At 21.0% G+C, this 15,248-nt stretch overlaps 2 protein-coding genes across 2 annotated transcripts in view; both read right to left on the bottom strand.

Moving 5' to 3' along the window:
- Nucleotides 1-12,378, bottom strand: part of LOC102680102 (sodium-coupled monocarboxylate transporter 2-like) — a 21,793-nt gene extending 9,415 nt beyond the window's left edge. Inside the window, exons 1-6 of the mRNA XM_006624750.2 lie at nucleotides 11,916-12,378; nucleotides 5,005-5,164; nucleotides 4,869-4,934; nucleotides 3,649-3,768; nucleotides 2,508-2,662; nucleotides 2,297-2,437 (exon numbers count right to left, since the gene is read on the bottom strand). Coding sequence (XP_006624813.1) covers nucleotides 2,297-2,437; nucleotides 2,508-2,662; nucleotides 3,649-3,768; nucleotides 4,869-4,934; nucleotides 5,005-5,164; nucleotides 11,916-12,124 — 851 coding nt within the window. The 5' untranslated portion in view covers nucleotides 12,125-12,378. The remainder of the gene's footprint in view (nucleotides 1-2,296; nucleotides 2,438-2,507; nucleotides 2,663-3,648; nucleotides 3,769-4,868; nucleotides 4,935-5,004; nucleotides 5,165-11,915) is intronic.
- LOC116186665 lies at nucleotides 12,151-14,857 on the bottom strand. The gene is made up of 2 exons (XM_031514702.1): nucleotides 14,440-14,857; nucleotides 12,151-12,474 (listed from the first exon to the last, which is right to left on the bottom strand). The coding sequence occupies exons 1-2, from the start codon at nucleotides 14,521-14,523 to the stop codon at nucleotides 12,151-12,153; spliced, it is 408 nt and encodes a 135-aa protein (XP_031370562.1). The 5' UTR covers nucleotides 14,524-14,857.
- Between the last annotated feature and the right edge of the window lie 391 nt (nucleotides 14,858-15,248).

Below are 15,248 nucleotides of genomic sequence, written 5' to 3'. Positions count from 1 at the left end.
TGTTAATATAAAATATAAATATAAATTTTTATGATATATTATATCTATTATATGTGCATTAGATATATTATTTAAATCATTATTTTAAAAGAGTACATTACTCAGAATATATTCTATTTTTTTTTTTCGACAAATAATTCAATACTATATTTGATTTCTTTCAGTTTTTCTTAATTTTGAAAACTTCATTAAGATTTCTTTCAATATAAATATCATATGGCAATAAGTATTATGCTTGCATGATAAATATCGATCATAGATATATAAAATATTTTAGAAATGAATCTTGAACTTGAACTCTGTATAATTTCTAAAGTGACTTCAAACAATTTTTTTCTTTGTAAAAATTTTTATTTTGTTATTAATAAGGAGTTATTAATGAAAATATTGATCAATTATAGAATGCATAGTATTAAATATGCATTACTATGATCTACTAAATTTAATAAAGTTCTTATTAAATTTTCAAGAAAAATTTCTTGATTGAGATACGGCAAAACTTTTGTTTTTTAACTTATGTCAATTATTCTTCTTATGATTGAAAACAATATATAATTTGATATAAATGTGTTTCTCTATATTTAAATCTAGTATATGCACTAAGTAACATTTCTAACAACTGTATATCATTATTGAAAAATAGAAAATTACAAGAAAATCACATTAAGATATTATTATCCTTTTTTCTATTTATATCAACGTATATAATGTTCTGCCAACTTTTCTGCTTGAATTACATATTCGTGCTCAACAAATGAATGAAATAAAATTTCATAATTATTGAAACAGAATTAAGCAATAATTTAATTAAGAATTAATAATTGAATTATTAATTTAACTATTAATCGCAAATTAATGATTAAATTTTTAGTTTTAATTTAGTTAAGATCGTTAATTGCAATTAATGATTAAAAATTTAATTTTAACTATCAATTGATCAACAATTGTTGAAAATTTTTTGAATGAAATTTATTTTTTACACAATTGTTTGTTAACAACAATTTGTTTTCAATTTAATGTTATTCGCAATTAAGAATCGTGGTATTTGATAATGAAATATCCATAAAGTCTGAGTATCTACGTAATATTAAATAATATTTGTGCTTAATAAAATGACATAGAATTTTTTTTTATTATATTACTTATTTCAAAAATATCATAAATAATAAATATAAATAATATATAATAATAACTATAATAATAAATAAATAATAACTATAAATATAGATAAAAATAATTTTAAATGAAAAAATATTATTTTAACTGAAATTTTAATTAAATTTCATTTATTTAAAAATCAATTTGTATTGACAATTTATTTTTTTCATTAATGATTATTCGTTAAATAATATTTGTATTTGTAACGAGAGAGAACTTTTCTTTATTATAATACTTATTCTAAAAATACCATGAAATAATAAATTCAATCCAAATAATTTTAAATGGAAAAATGTTATTTTAATTTTAGTTGTGAAGAGTATTTTTCGTCATTAAAAATTGGCAATTTTTTGTATTGTGACGAGTATATTCGTCATTTCTTTATTTTTATAACAAAATTTTATTAACATTTTTAAAATAGGACAACAAACTTAATTGAAATTTTAATCAAATTCCATTTAAAAATCAGCAATTTGTAATTTATTTTTTTCATCAACAATTATGATTTAAACAATCGATTAAATTAATTGACAATTTCTGGATGATTAATTTTCTTCAATTAAATTAATCGCAAATATTAATCAATTAATCAATCAAATTAAAAAATTCTAATCGATTATTGTCCAATTAAAATTGAAAAATTTCTTTTTTTGCATAATTACCAAAAGATATTAAAAAAAATAATGTTTAATTTTCTGTGAATTCAAAATAACGAATATTTATTTCAGATCTTCTGTCAATCAAATATTTTCTGCCAACTATCATTTTTTTATTTTTTCACTATATATTTTTTTACATAATATACAAAAATTTCAATTATCTTTTTTATATCTATTTCACATTGATTTAATATGTTTTAAATTTATATCATAATATTTTACATTTTACAAAAATTTCAATATTTTTAATTGATATTTGATACTACGTTTGATAAAAAATTTATCAACTATAATACAAAAATATATATCTTTATATTTGTTTCAATTACTATCTTCTTCTATATTCTATTTATCAAGGATAAAAAAGTTTCTTTTTATATTTTTTTCCAGTTATTATCTTCCTCTATAATTGAACAGTAAGTAAATTGATTCACATGATTCATAATCTTCATAAGAAGATAAAATTTAAAACAACTCACATATTGGCGTTCCGTAAATTGGGCATGGCCAAGCATCGTTGCACCATCGCTTGATTGACGGAACAGCTTGCCAACCAGTTTAAGTAGTTGCCGATGACAACGGTCCAAAAGGTGTGCCGCACTGTCGGATCTAAATTCATGCTGTCGATTGGGCAATAGCAATAGACTCACGGAAGCACGGAAGAATGATTCAGAACAAATAATTTCTTACTCGAAGAATTGGATTCGATCGGTATCGCGATTCCTCTTCCAAACTTCGTTGAATCCTCCCACTTGATTCGTCCCGATCACAGCTATTACTATCACTCCTCCGAACATGACGATCGTCTGAATAGCGTCAGTCCACACGACTGCCTTTAAGCCACCCTGAAAAATAATATATCGAGAATGAACGTTTTCTTATTTTAAGTTTTTAAATATGAATGTGTTTGAGAGTAAACTGATAAATATTCGAGTTATTAGTTATTTTCTTTCTTTATTTTGGACTAATGAATACTTTGATTGAGTTATTCTCGAATAATTACTCTCAATATAGTGTCTATTTGTGAAAGATAATGTATTTTGAAATCAATTCTCGAAAATAAAAAAATAAATAAATAGCTAAATCTAGAAATAAAATTCATTGTTGAATTTGAGTGTATTTTTTGAGAGCAAATCTTGAGAATGAAAAAGTGTCTCTCGAGAACAAATTTTAAGAGTGAAAATTATTGAAGAGTTATTCTTAATTGTCTATTCGCAAAAAATAAATCTTGACGATAAGTTTTAAAAATTTATTTTCGAATTTTATTATTTTTGAGTCATTCTCAAAATTTTAAGATGAAAAAATCTTGGAAATGAAGTTTATTCTTGTGAAAAATAATTTTTGAATGAACAGTCATTTCCAACATATTTGCAAAAACGAATTTCGAGAGCAATTCTTGAAAATGAAATTATTATCATAACAATTATTCTCAGTATTCAAAAAATAGCTTGAGAGTGAAAAATAACTTTTGAGAGTAATCTTCGAGAGTAAAAGTTAATATTAATCATTCGTAATAGTTAATATTCATTTGCAAAAAATAGATCTCGAGGATAATTTTTAAAAGTAAAAATTATTGTTAAATGTTCATACTTAAAGTTTTCATTTGTGAAAAATAATTCTCAGAGATAGAAATCTCGGAAATGAGATTATTCTTGTGAAAAATAACTTTCGAAAATGAAAATTACTATTGAATAATTACTCTCAAGTGTTCTCTTGCAAAAAAATAGATCTCGAGAGAATTTTACTCTCAAATATATTCACATTCTTATCTTGATTACTACAAGAGAAATAAAACGAGGACGTCGATACTGCGTTTCGATCCTCTTCTCACCAAAGTGGTGTAAAATATACAAACGGCGCAGACTAGCACCGCTATCGCGTGCAGATTCATCCCGGTAACTTGATTGAACGCCAGAGCAGGAACGTATATGACCAGTGGAATGTACAACAGCTGTAATGATACATCGTTTTAGTTAAATGTATTCTTTTTCTTTCTCTTGCTTCCTCTTATTTTCATAATATTTCGAGAGAATAGATAAAGATGAAAAATTCGAAATATACAGAGTGCTATAAATTATATTGATTGAAACTTTTTATTGAATAAAAAATCAATTCCCTTTTTTATGAAATTATATATTTTTTTATGCAAAAATCGATGCATCTTCATACTATTTTAGAAAAGACTCTATACATATTAAGGTTTTAAGTCGAAAATTAATCAGTTTTTTCTAAACTAGCATTATAAGTATATTTAAATATTCATAGATTCGGATATTTTATAAACATTTCGAAGAAAAAAATTAAAATTTTCAAATAAACTCGAATTTGAATATGACATACATTTTATGAATAATTGTAGATATAAAATATTATACTTCACAATCCTGTATGGATCTAGATATAAGGAAAATATTATTTCCAAGTAGAATTAAATATTAATTAAATGCTTTAAAAAATTATAAATGCTCGAAACTAGAACAGCTTATTAAAAATTTTTTATTGATAATTTTATTGTTCTTATCGTATAAAATATACTCTCTGTTTTATAAAAAATTTTTTTTCGTACTTTCGAAAATAATAAAAAATCCTATTATATCCCATATAGGGTATTTTAAAAATTAACTATTTGATTTCAAACGATCTTTTTTAAAAATAATATATTATTAATGAAAAACGCGGTCAATCACAGAGTGCATAGATTTATCATAGCGTTAGATATGAACCAGAATTTGAACAAACAAATCGGAACAATATGTATCGAAGTTAACTAATTTATTTATCGTTTATAAATAAATTGATAACTTTTTCGTAATAATTATTCAACATAATTTGATACATATTAGAATTTGTTGGCTATATATGTCATATGTAACAATACGTTTTGTGATTAGTCTAGTGTTTTTCATTGATAATTCATTGACAAAGTTAAAATTTTCTCAAAGAAAAAAGTTGAAATAAGGAATTAATTATTATTTAAATCTTATCGATTCATTTTTGGAATACTCTATATGCTCGAAACACTGTGTTTATTGTGAAGAAACAAAGACTTACCATTTTTATCAGAAATATCGCGGAGCCCATAAGTCGAACGACGCCATTGAATCGCAGATTGAGATACTAGGAATGTGCAATCGAATGAGAAAACAATTAAAGAAGGATAAGGAAACAATAGTGAATAATGTGTTACCTCGTACGATGAAGTAATGCCAAGACCATAAAATACTGGTAAATATACCACGGCCATTGTCAATGAGACGAACGAATCGGCGATAACCACGCACCATAATTGTGTTCCATACACGTACATTTCTGCTGGGAAGCCAAGGATTGTTATTCCAGATATATAACTGAAAAGCGAAACGAAAAGATTTTTTTCGTATGAGAAAGAAAATGGATTTGAAACTTTTAACCTAAGAGCTAAAAAAAATTTGAAATAATTTAAAATTGAGAAATATTGAAAAATTGAAATATTTCTATAAGTACTATTGTTATTTCATAAATATTTTTATGAGTATAAAAAATTTTGATTCCTTTCTCAGCATTTAATGTATGTAATTATTCTAATCGGAATAATTTCTTGTTTTTTTTTTTTTTGTATATTCATATCTTTGATACTGATTTTATTTGAAATATTATATTAAATTGAATAGTGAACATAATCTTATTAAAATAACAATCGGAGAAAAGATAAATAAAAATGAAAAAAGATTAATAAAGAAGCTTTTGCGCATGTAACAAATATTATTTGAAAATACTAAAATTCGTCTAAAATGCTTAAATCACGAATTTAATGCTTAATTTACGAAATTAAAAACTTTATGTTTATGTATAATATGTATCCATTTATACATATATAAATTGAGTTTTCTTTTTTTTTGTTTTTATTATATAGAATATATAACTTTGATATATTATCGTACTATAAAATATTAAAGTATATATTATAAAATATATATTATAATATATATTATAAAATATTAAAAAATGTTTATTCGAAATACTATTAAATGAAATATTATTTTCTTATATTTTAATCAAATATTTATCATTTAAAAATATCGATATTAAAATACATATTTAAAATATTATTCTTATCGAAATATTATTTAAAAAAAAATTTATTTCTAAAATCCTATATCTTGCTGAACTCTACTCTTGATACATTTTTTTCAATTACAATAGAACTCCATTTATATCAACCCTTCGGTGAACAAGAAGCTCATATAATCAGGTCGTTCATATAATAGGAGTCCACTGATTTCACTTATTAGAGAACGTTTATATTGAATCTCTGAGGGGACCAAGAAATTTCATAACTAGACTGTTCATATAGAATATTAATATATTCATAGAATAATTATAAAAAATCGATTCTAGAAACTTCAAATAAATAAGAAATCAAAAATTATAAACAATTTAAATTTGCATTAGATATAATGAGACAAAGGTAAAATGAGATAATAGTCTGACGAAGATAGAGCTATCATTTTATGACCTTTATCAACTTAATTATTTATAATTTATTAAATAAGGTTTAACTGATATTCTAAAATTAATATTCTATATAATAGGAGGAATAATTCATCAATACATCATTTATAATTTTTAAATTCATAAAAATTTATGTTTTATTAAAAAAATTTTAAAATATCTTTTTTAAAATGTATAATAATGTATCAAAGATTTTAAATTTCAAAACAATTTTACGAATAATTGTCGAATATTTTATGAATTAATTTGTTAAATTTAATATATCAAAAATATAAAGTATTTTGTTATTTATAATAGAATAGAAATAGAAAATGATTCTATGTGAAAAGAAAGAATAATAAAATTTTCTAAATTTTATAATTTTTTGAAAAGATTAAGTGAAAATTTATCATTATGTAACTATAACTATAACTATTATGTATTATAACTAACTATAACTATTAGTAACATAACTATAAGATTCAAATAGGATGTAATATTTCTTATTTTTTTTTTTTTTATTAAATCAAATGTATTTTTAAAAAATTGAAACTATAAATATGATACAAAAATAATATATATAATAGTTTAATTGAAAAAGCATAATTATGTATACAATATTATAATCAAAATTTTGTTTCTATCTTAATAAATGTAAAGTGTAATACAAAAAATTATTTTTATTTAAAAAATCATTTTATACAGAACATTATTAATATAAGAATAATATTGATAGAAAATAGATAATAATATTGCTCATATTTATGATTATAAACAGAAACAGAAATCTAATAACTCGAAACTTACATTTAATGTATATATTAAATACTTGTACATATTTATTATTTACATTAACAAAAGATGAAAGGATTATTTTTCAATAAGATATTGTGCTTCAAAAACTAAAACTAAAACTAAAATTATTATTTAAATAAAATCATATTTAGAAATCAATTTTTTTTTATCATGTCAGCATTAAATTTATGCTAATGCATTAAATTTTGGTAATTTTGAAAAGTTTATATCAAAAGAAGCCAGAAATTAATACCAAAAATTAAAAAATTATAATCCATTTTAACAGAAATGATAAAAAAAAGTTTAAATAACTTAATTATTAGTATGTTTGGCCGTCTATCATAAATAACTAATGCTAAATATAAAAATACTAAAATAAAAATTATATATTGAGTTTATATTTTTTCATTTTTAATTAAAAATTCAATTTTAAGATATTTTTTTTTCTTAGATTTACGAAAAGAAAAATTTTTCTTTCTATTTCTTTATTTTCCTTTATATTATAGAAATACATAAAACTTTCATTTTTTTATCTTATTCTTATAAAAAATATGAATGAGTTTATAATTATTAAATTTAGATTAGAAGAGTTTATAATTAATAAGCATTATATATATGATATATTTTTAAATTCAATTTTCTCAAAAACGAAGCTTTTTATCAAAACGATTCTTCATATCAAAGAATTTCTTTTTTCGATTTATTTACTTATAAAGAATTATCCTTTTTCTAGTATCACAAATAATATTCTGTATTACATTACGTAATCTCATAAATAATGTCATTTTAAAATCATTTTTCAATAAAAAAAAAATAATGAAATCTACATATTATATATTGATTTGTATTTTTACAGAGATTTTATTTTCACTTGAATAATTTAATATTAAAAGAATTATACTATTTTAATACATTTTTATTAATTTTCTTAATAAAAGAATATGATGGAGATAGAAATAATGTGACTAGTATTAATTAATTTCTTATAATATTATTATAGCAAAAAAAACTTTTTTCATCATTTAATTAATAACTGTTCATATAAAAGTTATCATATTATCTATATAATATTATTATATATTTTAATTTTCTATTATAAATAATTTTATTTGTTTATAATAAATGATTTTTATAATTGCTAGGTTTTAAAAACTTAAAAACTAGGTTTTTAAAATGACATTGATTATAAGATGATTTAATATTATAAAGATGATCATATAAATAAATTAATTATAATATAATTATAATAGATAAAAATATAAATAGATTAATGCTCAATAATAATAGAAACAATATAGAAGCAAGAATTCAAAAAATTAGACATAATTTTAAATTTCATTTATGTAAATAGAGTTCTTCATGATTTTTCTGTATTTATGATTTTTTATTCAAATAATCGAAGTTCAATATCGTGTTATATAATATATATATAATGTATATATATTTCACTGGATTTCATTAAAAAAAAAATTTATTATTTTTCTTAACATAAAATAAATATAAAATTTTAATTTTTTCTTTTAAAATAATATATATATATCTTTTAATTATTAATTTTGTATTCATCTTTCTTTTCTCTCTGATTTTTAAAAATTGACCTTTTAAAAATGTGTTACGAATTATATATATTAACATCGTATATATATAATTATATATATAAAATATCTCTAGAAAAAATAAAGAAAAATAGATTAAATATTTATAAATTATTTATAAATTAAATATTTTTAAAAAATTAAACAAAATTTTTTTTCTAGATTAAAAAGATCTTTTATGTATTTTCGTGCAATGAATCTGAATCTGTGTTAAATCTGAATTTAACAGTAAAAATTACCTATTATGTTAGATTTAAGATAGATAAGATAGATAATAAATATTCACTATTAAAATTTCCTATTATTATTAATCATATTTAGAAAATAAATAAATATTATTTATACAAATAATTAATTTTTTGTTATATTTATGAAAATATTCTAAAACAATTTTTTTTCAATATTTTTTTTTAATATTTTCAATACCATATTATAATACTAATGTTTTATAAAGTTTATTATCATAAATTTATTATCGTATCCTGTTTTACTGAGATATTATTTTAAATTTATTTTATTTTTAATTTACTGACAACAGAATGAGAATTTATAAAAATTTGGGTTTAAATAAAACTCTAATAAAAAAAGACATGGTTTTTCATTGGTATCATGGTAAAATATTTTTCAATAAATTTTTATTCATAATTTTTATTATCAAATGATAGAATAACTTCAAATTTATCTTGGCAAAAAAATATTTTATAATTAAGGAAGAAGGATATATTATGCCATGTTGTTAACAAAAATATTGAAAAAATTTTTTTTTGAAATATTTTCATAAATATACCAAGTAGTTATTAAAGTATTTATTATCTCTTAAATCTAACATAATAGGTAATTTTTACTGTTAAATGCAGATTTAACACACATAAATATATAAGAAATCTTTCAGTTTTTAAACAAAAAAATACTCATTGATCTATTTTTTATAGTGTTTTATCATTTTCTACAATAATTCCATCATTTTCTACAATAATAGTTCAAATTTATAAAAAAAAATATGAATTATGCTTAATATTATTAGCAAGGAATAATCTTTAGATACAAAATTTGATGATGCATTAATTTTAAGAAACATTAAAAAAATAAAATTATAGAATATCTTATCATATAGATTCATCTAAATTATATAATGTAGTTTAAATAAATAACATTTTATAGATTAATAATCAAATGAATTATTATTGCAATTGTTTTACTTATTTATTTATTTTTAAAAAGTTTTATTTATTTAATAAGTTTTATTTATTTTTAAATATTATGATTTTTATTATATTTTATTATTAATATACTATATTATAAGCAAAAATATTTATAATTTTTCTATTAATTAAAGAATAAAATATATGTATATATTTTTATAAGTTTAAAGATAAATTCTAAACGTTATAATAGGAAGTGTAACCAAATAAAATAATATATAAAAAAATTAAAATTGATTCACGTAATTTATTTTTTACTAGTTTTCTTAATCATAGATATAATATATATAATATATAAGATATAAAATATATATAATTCATTAAAAAAAAAATAGTTTATCTCTTTTAAAATTACTTTATCTGATTCATTTTCGAATTATTTAACATGTTAACTTAGATGGACACAATGATGCCGAAATTATGCGATTGTTTTTAAAAATTTTGTAATAATTATAACAAACCAGAGATTATGATTTTGAATTAAAAACTTGAAAACTGAAAATTGATTAAATAAAAATATAAACTTACTGAATAAAAATGATTAATTTTTTTAGAATTACTGTATCTTATCCATTTTCGGATTATTTAATATATTAGGTTAGATAGACACAAACTATAACGACACACTATTGCAATTTATTATACTTTTATAAATATATTTCGTAATAATCATATTAAATGTTAAATTAGAAATTATGATTTTAAATTGAAAACACAAAAAATGAAAACTGATTTTAATGAAAATATAAACTTATACAATTGAAACACATCAGATCGTAATAATACTGCGTTATTTATGTACAGTATCTAATCTATTGCGTTCTGCCTTTGTTTTCATTTTAGTAGCATATAAGTGATGCAATTTAGCACTAATTCAAGTAAATAGATGCTTGACTAGAATTCGCTTATTTAAGCTTTGACAAAAATTTTCCTCAAAATTGCTAGAAATGATAAATAATAATATTAGTTTAAGAAAAATAAATTTTATAAATGGATCAGCTATATAATATATCTAACAGATATTTTAGAAATATCTGTTTGATATTATTATACTAACTTATTATATTGACTTAGTTCATTTTGAAATAGAGTAGCATTACATAGATAAAAATTTATTTCATTCTATAATATTGATATAAATATTATACTTTTATGAATATTTCATCTTTCTAATATGAATTTGATATATAAATATCTTATATATTATCATTGTGAAATATATTAAATATTATATATTTTTTTTTATAAATCTATGATTAAGTTATTATTTTATTAAGTTTTTCTAAAGTATATGAAACCCAGAATTTATCTATAATTTTATAAATAATCATATATCTATATATTTATGTATATCTTTTAAATATTATTTGATTTTTCTTCTAAAATTTAATATAAAATTTAATTGATATATTATTATTTTATTATTAAAAAGTTTATAATTTGTATCTAGAGTACTCATTGGATAAAATTTGTTTTATAGAATATAAAATGTTTTATAGAATAGCAAAAAAATTATAATACAAAAAAAATACAAAATTAAAAGAAACAAAAAAGAAGATTATAATATGTAAAGAAAATATTAAATAGACTGTTATGATTGCATGATATACAATAATTGAAAATAATTATTAGAAGAGCTTAAATTATAAGATAAAAAGTTATAAAGTTATATAAATACAAAATATTTTCTTCGTAACATAATTCAAGTAACTCATAATATATAAGTAAGTCAATTGAACCAATATGATAATTTTTTAAACATTTATTTTTAAGAAGAGTACATTTATTGCTATAATTATAAATTTATTTACTATCAAAATTTATCATCACAATTATTATTTCAAATATATTATTATACCATCAAACAAAAATCTTCAAGCACAAATAATTATCTCTAGTTCATTTCTCCCACAATTATACTACATAATATTCAGCATGATAATAAAAATTCAGCTAGATTTAATAGATGAAATAGATTATAGATGAAAATTTGGTTTTAGCAAATTGAGTTCGGATAAAATGGATTTCTACCATACCTGGCTATCAAGGACATCGTTATAGGAAATATTGACATGTTTTGTCCGCCAACTAAATATTCTCGTACCGCGTCTTCGTTTTTTCGGGATTTGTACGCTTGGTATACACCGACCACGGCCGAAATCGCGAGCATACCAGCAAACACAGCACAATCGATTATCCCGAACGACTTGTGCATCGAACCGTCCGCGTCGTCGCTTCCGTCCATGGTCTCCAGGATCTCGATCTCAGATTCTAATCGATTGTTTTTGCGATCGAGACGAGACAAGATGCAGAGGAGAATGGAATCGCGGCCGTCTCGTTCGAAAAACGGTTCGTTTCTAAGTCGACAAGTAACAGATGAGAAGCAGAGAACGGTTTAAACGGGCCAGCTCGGAGAGACGATTGAATAATTGGAGATTCCATCGTTATCGTTCCCACTCCGCTTCCTCCGTTACTTCTGTTAACTTCCTCTGGTCTTCCTCTTCCTCGTCCTCGTCCTCGCGCTACCAGTTCGAGCTTGAGCTGCCGTTGAACTGCAACCACGACGTCCTTGCGTCGTGAGTCGTGGCGAATCGTCTCGACCATCGAAGGCGAAGAGGAAGCTGATGGACAATGAGATGCGATGGCCACATGGTAAAAATTTATTTTCGATTAAATGCTGAAACGAAATGAAAAATTGTGTCATATTTCTTTAATAAAACATAATTTTCATAAGTATTAGCAAAAAGTGTGTAAGTCTTGCATAATCATCTGTTTTATAAATGAATAAATTTAGCAAACTTTCAGTGATTTCCTATATTAATTATTATAATAAAAAAAATTCATAGAGAATCGTAGATATGATTATATTAATATCTATTGAATAAAATCTCTGAATTATTATTGATTGGCAGCTTCTTTTATTTCATATTTCTTTCTTCTAATTATCTTAAATATAAATATAAGGCTCGTAAAATAATATTAAATTAATGATCTAAATGTGATAAATAAATGAAAGAATAAAATAATTATTTAATTTGTGATTTTCTTACTGATTTCAATGATCCTGGAATTGTTGTTAATTATTATTTTAACCGACGATTTCCTATAAATGTTATTCTAAATAATTATCAAAAATAATTAAAATTTTTATATATAACGAAAAAGAATGGAGTGAAAGAATAAAATGAAAATAAATGTATATATCTTTTTTGAAATACAGAAATTAAGAAAATTTTAAAAACCTAGAATAATTTCTTATAATTAACAAAGTATAATATTTTTTAAGTATATAAATAATAAGAAAATAATATAAATATATTGTTTTTCATACATTTAATTATTTCAAATATTAAAAATTTTTTAAAATTAATGTTTCCTCAGTTAAATTGGCCAATTGAAATCACTGTTCATCGATGCGAAATATTATCACATTGAAATCTAGAATTAATATTATTTTTATTAATTAATTTCCAAACTCTTTGCGGACAAATGTTCCTACAATAGCATCAAAGTTAAATAAAATTAAATTAAATTACATTTTAATGTAATATAAAGTATCTCAGATTTAAGTTGTTAAATTTTAATAAATATATTCTTTGGATCTAAATAAATAAAAAATATTATATTAAAGATATAAAAGAGTTATAAAAAAAGTTATAAAAAAGTTATAAACAAAAATACAGAATACAAAATGGTTAAATTTTTTTCCTCAAAGCTAAATAAATTGATTGAAAAAGATTAATATTATAATTTCTGAAATCATTCGACTTTATTATTTTATTAATTCAATTTATTTTTATCCGTTAAGAATTTTAAAGAAAAAATTTTATGAAACAAAAATAAATATAATGAACCGATAGAATTAATGATTCCATTTTGAAGTTGTCAATATAACTAAGGATATAAAGTGGCAATTTTGAAATATTAATTAAATTACTGTGCATATAATAAATACTATATAATTATGTATGTATATTATTATTAATTGCAATTATATATTTAATATTAAAATATTTAATATTAAAATTAGTATTAATAATAATAAATAAAAGTTAGTATTTATAGGTAAATATTGCCATTTTCTTTGAATTTTGTATTTTTGTTTATAACTTTTTAATAAAGTATTAAACATTAAACATGTAATAATCTCTTTTTTTTTACTTATTTATATTATATATATCCATAGAATATATTGATAAAATTTGACATTTAAAGGCATGACCTGAAGCATTCTATATATATAATATATAATATATTCTATATATATAATATATGTAACATTCAATTATTAATAATACATATTTTTTTTTTATTCTTAATATTTAAATATTTGATTTATAATCTAATAATGTGATTTCACACAATAGAAAATATTATCATACAATATTAAGAATCAAAATCGAAAAAGTAATCATTCATAAAAATATAATGTTATCATTATATAAATATCATTATATATAAAATATATTCATTTAATTAAAAAATAATATTGTTTCACTCTTCAGAGAGAGATGCATTTAACAAAATTGCTCTCCACTTGTTTACGTGAGATTCGTTTACCTTTTTTCGCATATCGCTGTTTTCACGATCGATTTCCGCTTTTCCGGTAACTCGGTTTCTCGAATGCTCTTCAGAGAACATCATAATCGGCCACACCCTTTCTCAAAGGAGACAAAACTAGACTAAAAGGGCGCCTCGTAGTTTCGTCCTTTCAAATCGAGCACTGACTGTGAACATCTTAACTGGATTGATTGAATATTTTCTTCGTTAACAAAATTCGGTGTGAAGAGAAGAAGAAATTTTCGCGATTGATGATGTCGATTAGAATTGTGATTCAGGTGATGTTGATTACGAGTTTGTTCGAGTTTATCTTGTCTATTGAACCAAATATCGAGAATACTCGTATTCTGTATGCGAATGTGACTGGTGATTTGATGCTTGGTGGTCTGTTTCCTGTTCATCGAAAGGGTAATAATAGCGAGAACTGTGGTGGGATTCAGGTGAATAATAATTTCTTTTAAAAAAAAAAAATTTTCGATAATTTTTGCAGAAGTTAAATAGTTATCAAAATTTATGAGAAAGTACAGAAACTTTAAATTGATAATTTTAAAATTTATATTAATATAAAATTTATGATATTAAAAATAAAGAATAATAATTTTTTTTAAAAATACAAATTTTGATAGCTGATAATTTTGATTAATTTTTAAATAGAAATTTTAATTTTTGTATAGAAAATTTAAATTGATAGAAGATTTACACTAATACTTAACTAAAATAAAATAAAAGATAGTATAATAATATTTAATTAATTCATTAACATTCAAGATATGTTTTTAAAATTTTTAGAACAAAGCATTAAATAAAAT

This window comes from Apis dorsata, unplaced genomic scaffold (genome assembly GCF_000469605.1).
Source record: "Apis dorsata unplaced genomic scaffold, Apis dorsata 1.3 scaffold_1121, whole genome shotgun sequence".
NCBI classification, from domain to species: Eukaryota; Metazoa; Arthropoda; class Insecta; order Hymenoptera; family Apidae; genus Apis; species Apis dorsata.
Note: the sequence above shows the minus strand (reverse complement) of the source record. Positions and strands in the feature narration are given on the sequence as shown.

What these genes read in the sequence shown, in the direction of transcription:
- LOC116186665 (XM_031514702.1), bottom strand. Translation starts at nt 14,523, where the DNA reads ATGATGTTCTCTGAAGAGCATTCGAGAAACCGAGTTACCGGAAAAGCG. An exon ending in ACAGCGATATGCGAAAAAAG is followed by an intron (nt 12,475 to 14,439) that starts GTAAACGAATCT and finishes TCGATGGTCGAG; the next exon opens with ACGATTCGCCACGACTCACG.